A 6205-nucleotide genomic window follows, 5' to 3' on the forward strand; every position below is an offset into this window, starting at 1 on the left:
GCTCAGCAATGTTTCTCCCATTTGATATTAAAATAGAGGTGCTGCATGAATTCTCGTAGTTTTAGTAGGAAATTATTATTGTATGTTGGTCATCCGCTCATGACTGGCTGTATCTACCCAACACTGACTGTCTGAACCAGCTTTGTTTAGATGCTTAGTAGCACTTTGGAGTTGTAACCCCTAATGGATGCGCTGATTTTGATCAAGAAGGAAAAGGAGATGGGAGGAGGTCAGGGTGAAAATCAGCCGTGGCATTGCTTAACTGCTGCCTACAGGACACAGTCCCGTGGTCACCAACAGCGGCATGGTGGCCATGCTCTGGAGTGTAAATGCTTGGCAGTCCCTCCAAAGACTTCTTCAGTTAATAAAAGTAGTGTGAATTTACCTGTCATTCCAACAAAGGGTTTGGTTTTTGTTTTGGTTTTTTTGTTTGATTTGGTTTTTTGTTGTTGGGTTGTTGTTTTTTTTTTGTGGGGGGGGGTGGGGGGGGAGGGTGTTGGTTGGTTGGTTGTTTTTTTTTTAGAAATTTCCAGTGCAATTGAAGGGTCATATATTCCAGATCTCCAGGACAGAACCCCTCTGGGCTGACCTGCCCTTTTACACCTACAGTGACACAAACCCATCCCAGCCAGCTTAGATCTGGTGTTCACGTGTGTGTTGCTCTTTATAAAAATTTCTGTAAAAAAAACCCTCATGTTCTTCAGGAAAAACAAATCCATAAATAGAGCTAGGAACAAGTCTACTGCAGCTGGGATATTTGGGATTAAAGGTTCTGACCTCAAATTTTCCCACTAAATGCCACAATTGCCAAAAAAGTTTTTTCCTCTGACGGTGGAAATTCCCAATCACAGGACCCAGCTCCCTGGGTCCCCTGCCATTCAGCCGTCGATAGACAGGCAAAACCAGTGGCGAACATAATCTCTAAATCTTAAACTGGTACTACATGGTGCTACGTAGAGACACCCGCCCCCTCCATGCACCCAGCAAACAGAGGCCACCAAGTTGCCCCATGTGGGAAGACAGTCTGCGTACACATATATCCACACAGGCACTGAGATAAAAGCGAGCGAATTTTAAAATGTTGAGGGTTGATATAATTTTCTGCACCATTCCACGATTCACAGTGAAACTAGAAAGCACCGAGGCAAGGGGATGCATCTGCAGCTGGTGCACTGAGCATCCTCCCGTGGTGGAGGCAGAGGGGGGAAAGCACCCACTGCTGCTGCATACCAGGAATGAGAAATTTTTGCAAGGAAACAGCTGGAGGATATTAATGCAGGAAAGGAGGAGAGGGGAGCTGCTCTGGTGGGAAGTGAGGGATACTTACAGATGCTGCCAATGCCATCTCTCTCCAGGCAATGTGGGAGGCAGAAAAAAAAAACTTCAGCTCACCTGAAGATAAAATAAAAACAACTATAGTGATCAAGTGTGCAGATCAGGCTAGTAATAGGTAGAACATCATTAACAAGGAGTTAGTAACCCCATTTTCTGGGGGAACAGCAGCTCCAGAAACATCCCAAGCAGCTGCATCCTCCCCCTTTCTCCCTCCCTCAAAGCAAAGCTGTTCAGGGCAACCAAGGTTTCTTCTGCAAGAAGCTGCGGATTCAAACCTTCCTCTAATTAAAAAACATTTCACATATATAGGACTTTTTTTTTTTTTTTGCATAGAAGCAGCAGTAAATAATACAGTGCCTGAGCAAGTGCGTAGGATCTTCAGAACATGAAGGTTATCGTCAGGGGTTTTGCAGAGGGCTCCAGCAAACTGAGCTTCTGCTCGCCAGGAATCCCAGTGCTTTTTGGAGGAGAAGGCAGGAGAAGCGTATCGGCACTGCATACAGAAACGTACCCCGTGAGCCACTGCCAAGCTCTCCCTTCCAAGCGGCTGCAGCTCAGCTCTGCCTGAGAACCTCTCCCCAGCTCCTGGCCAAGAGCACATCCCAGCCCCGTGCTGATTCAGCCCCTCTTAGTCACGGTTCATTTACTAATTGCATTTCATGTTGTTATCCTCCCCAGGTGAGGGGATGCTGATGCACTGGCAGCCCCAAGCTGCCCACAGACAGTGCCGTGCCCCTCTCCTGGCACGTCCTTGTGTTTGGAGGGAAGAAGAGATGCAAGGTTCCTGCAGCATCCTCACATCCCAGGACACATGGGGGGTCACGCGTGCCCACAGAGCCTGTCCCAGGGTGCAGCCAGCTGGGAGATGTGCTGCTCTAATGCAGGTGCCCACCAAATCCACTATTCTTGTCATGGTAGAAGAACAGACTCCCAAGATTTAAAATAAAAACTCAAGAAATGAAAAGGCTTGATACTTACCTGAACAGAGAAACCTCCAGATCCCAGTGTTAATAACTTGCAGCATTTTATCTCATAAAAGGAGATTTTGTACCAACAACCCAAACACATAGCTTTCACAGAAGGAAAATAAAATTCAAAACAACGTGCAGAAGCAGCCTAGAAGTCAAGGAGGAATCCAAGCCAGCAAACAAAATTAAGATTTAAAATTAATCTCAAAACTTTTCAAATGGTTGAACCCTTGAAATCAGAAAAAATTAGTTGCTAGACTTCTCAGCCCTCCTGAAGAAGCTGCTGGAGAACTGCTGGTGCTTGGAGTATTCAGACCAAGTGGGTTTGCCTCACAAAGCCCAGAAGAAAAGCCACCAGCATGCTCACTCCTACCCCACACCAGTCCTTGTGAGCAAAGGGGAAGAGATACTCCAGCCCCTGGCACCTGGGGCTCATAAAACCTCGTCCACCCGGGAGCAGGCATGTGGCTTAAATGAGCCTCCAGAAAAAGCAGCTTAATTTTTCCCTATTTAAGCAAAGCCAACAGGTGCAGGGAATTGTCTACCTGGGAGCTTTGGGAGTACTAGGGAGAACAGAAGTCCCTCTAGAAATGTTGGACACAACAAGCCAAGCAGGATGGACAAGCTAAAAAGTTTCCAAAGGCATCTTCAACCAGGAGCAGTGTTTCTCCACACTGGAATCCATCAGCATTCCACACTTGCTCCCTTAGGGAAATTTAAGAGCAAGATCAAGGCTTGCCGATGAGCATGGAGGCACACAGACACAGTAGGGCTTGGAATTTTTTACAAAAAGCGTGTTACAATCCTGGTGAGAGGGCACCATCCTGCTACAGGGAAGCCAAAAAGCCAGGTGAGAGGCCCAGGTATGCTTACAAAGCAGCTTTGGACCATCCCTCCCTCACCCATTGCCCACCCTGTCCAGCAGCAGCCAGAACGTGGACAAACCAGGAGTAACAGCCCCATCTACCGGGGTCTGGGGAATGATCCACATCCTTGCATTTTGCAGCTGTGCAACCCGTTACCATCAAGAGGCCCTTCTGGGTTGTAGTGATGTGGCATTTAAAATGAGCGCAAAGATTTTGTGCCAGAGCAGGTTTCTCTGCCCTTCAAACAGGGCTAGAGAGCCATCATTCCAAAGGACGCATCCAAGGTGCTTTAGAGGATTTGTTTTATTCACGCTTGAGCAGTACTAGTAAAAACAGGCATCTTGCAGACAGTGTAACAAACACTGACAGGAATATTTAGGACTCTCTCACATGAGAAGAGATACACCAGTTAAACTCAGGCTTTATGAACTTTATAAACCGAGGTTTTAAGCAGCAGCCTGGAAAATATATGTTCTTGCAACTAGAGAGATAACTAAAACAAAAACCCCCACTTCATTATGTAGTTTTATTCACAAGTGACTACTGAACAGGATTAGGTATAAATAAAAATTTGGACATTAGAAAAATGGTTGATTGCCATGGCTGAAGTTAGAAAAATAATAGAGACCACAGCAACATGGAAGAAGGGATCCGATCTGAACACTTCTCCAGCAAAACCCCCATTTCTCTTGAGGAAGGGTCTGCCTCCCTTTATTGCTATTAATCACAGAAATAACATAATCCTCAAAATAGTTAAAGCATTACTAAGGATTACTGCAGTATTTTTGAGGAAGAAATCAGTAACCCGCTGTAACGCATCGGGAAGGGAGGACACCTGGCACACTGCTACGAGCAGGGCCAGAGCCCGCAACCTCAACTCCACCACTCAGAGCAATACCGCCGTTTAGACCTTCCCACCCCTGGCCAGGGACCCTGCCCCACACCACCCAGGTATTTCACCCTCCAGCAAGTTTAAAAAAGCAGTATGAAGCAGGGTATGTATTAAACCAGTCTTTATTTCTTCTCACAGTGTCTCTCAACTTCACAGGACTGAATTTAAGACCACTCTGTGGCAGTGCCAACCCACTCGGTTGCCTGGGCTGTGGGAGCTGCTGACCAGTCCTCGGTGGCAGGCTGGGCGCTCCAGTCCTCTGCAATGACAAAGACAACAACAACAACGCTTAGTGCACCCCAGCTTTTCCCAGCCACGACAACACATACCCCACTTCCCCCAGACTGACCTGTGGGGAACTGCTGGATGGGCACAGACGGGACCTGCACCCCCTCGGACCAATCTGCAACCTCGGGCTGAGGAGGAGCAGTGAATTCAGGAGCTGGGGCCGTCCATTCGGTCTGGAACTCCTCCTTCGTAACTGCTTTCTCAGCAGCAGCCTGCTCCTCTTTTTCGATCTGCAATGGAAGACTGCAGCCTAAGTCTCCTGGAAACACCTCACCAGATAATACACACCAACCAACAACAGACAAGACTAATTAACCACCACATTATGTGTGAAGTGCAATTATTGAAGCAGCAAAACCCATCCTCAACAGCAGGCACGCCAGGCCGTGGGGTGGGAGCACAAGCAGGACATTTTACACAGCCACACTTCCTTCCCCAGGTCTCCTACCTCCTCGGGATCCCTGTAGAAGTACAAATCAGGCATGACTTCCCAGGGGTGCTCACGGGAGATGGTGCCACGCATGCGCAGGACCTCCCGAGCCAGCATCCACCACATCAGACCCACCGAATGGGCTCCCTGCAGCAGAAGAAAATATACAACATTTCCTGTTAAGCTAAACCTTGGAAAAAGTTTTTTTCTTTAAAAGAGCAAAAGACGTATTTGCTTACAGATTTGGCTTACACTAGTTTGGGTGAATGACAACATCTAGATAGAGATGAAAGATAGTTTCCCGTCTCCCTAGATGTCCCCTTTCAGCTGGTTTCTGGTAAGGTAACATTTCAGAGCGGCTTCTTCATCAGCTCACTTTACCTTTCCTTCATACTGATGAACTGTGGCAAGAGTGACAATCAAATTCCACTCATAGGGCCAACAAAGACCCTCATGGTGTCAGGGAAAAGTCCTGCCAGGTTACTGTAGCACACGTCCTACACTTGAGAGTTCCTTGGCCAGAAACCGGCCTCAGCTCCAAGCTCCAACTGTGTGCAGCTCCTCTACCCCTCCCCACCAAACTGCCAGCTTGCAAGAGGCCCTAATTAATTCATCAACCCAGGAGACGTTTGAGATACTGGACAAAACAGCTTTGAATTCTACAACCAAGCCGTCACCTTATTGTTGCAGGGAATAGCAATATCCACATAGCGCAGCGGGGAGTCGGTGTTGCACAGCGCGATGGTGGGGATGTTGACGTAAGACGCCTCTGTCAGGGGCTGATGATCAGCCCGGGGGTCCGTAACAACCAGGAGTCGTGGCTCACGGAAAGCCGCTTGGATCTGATTTGTGAAGGTACCAGGGGTAAAACGTCCAGCAATGGGAGTAGCCCCGGTGGCAGCAGCAAACTTCAGAACAGCACGCTGCAAAATGGAACACAGCAAAGGTGAAGCAGGAAAACAGAAAAAAACCTTTTTCTTCCCTGAACTTAGTTGCAAGATGTACTCTAAAGGCTCATAATCAAATCATGAAAGGGGGATACAACAGCTTATGACAAAAGCAAATCAAATTTTCTTCCATTATTTCTACATCCTTTCATTATCCAGTAGCAGAACTTCAGAAACTACAGGAAAAGCTCAGTAGTAAATACAAACAAACTGTAGCTGTGTCCATCAGAACTGCAGCTGGCAGTTCTCGCTTGCAACAGCTTTCAAATTCTCAGGCATCGTCATCCCGTTGGGAATGTGGCAGGGCCTACTATCAAACTCCATTCATAGAGGGAGCTCCTCTCCTGGCGTTAGCGAAAACCCTGCCATCCCACTTGCTGTAGCACACTTCCGACACTTGAGAGCTCATCGGCCAAAAACTGACCTCAGCATCAAGCTTTAACAGTGTGCAGGTCCAGTCCACTGGAACTCACGCTCTT

The 6205-nt window shown here is 47.6% G+C and overlaps 1 protein-coding gene across 1 annotated transcript in view; it reads right to left on the bottom strand.

Annotated features, from left to right (window-relative positions):
- Nucleotides 1-4168: 4168 nt before the first annotated feature.
- The window catches only part of RPSA (ribosomal protein SA), a 3530-nt gene continuing 1493 nt past the window's right edge, over nt 4169-6205 (bottom strand). The window contains exons 3-6 of the mRNA XM_010076392.1: nt 5457-5702; nt 4798-4926; nt 4411-4579; nt 4169-4320 (exon numbers count right to left, since the gene is read on the bottom strand). Of these exons, the coding sequence (XP_010074694.1) occupies nt 4226-4320; nt 4411-4579; nt 4798-4926; nt 5457-5702 (639 nt within the window). The 3' untranslated portion in view covers nt 4169-4225. The remainder of the gene's footprint in view (nt 4321-4410; nt 4580-4797; nt 4927-5456; nt 5703-6205) is intronic.

This window comes from Pterocles gutturalis, unplaced genomic scaffold (assembly GCF_000699245.1).
Source record: "Pterocles gutturalis isolate BGI_N339 unplaced genomic scaffold, ASM69924v1 scaffold27713, whole genome shotgun sequence".
Lineage (NCBI taxonomy): Eukaryota > Metazoa > Chordata > Aves > Pterocliformes > Pteroclidae > Pterocles > Pterocles gutturalis.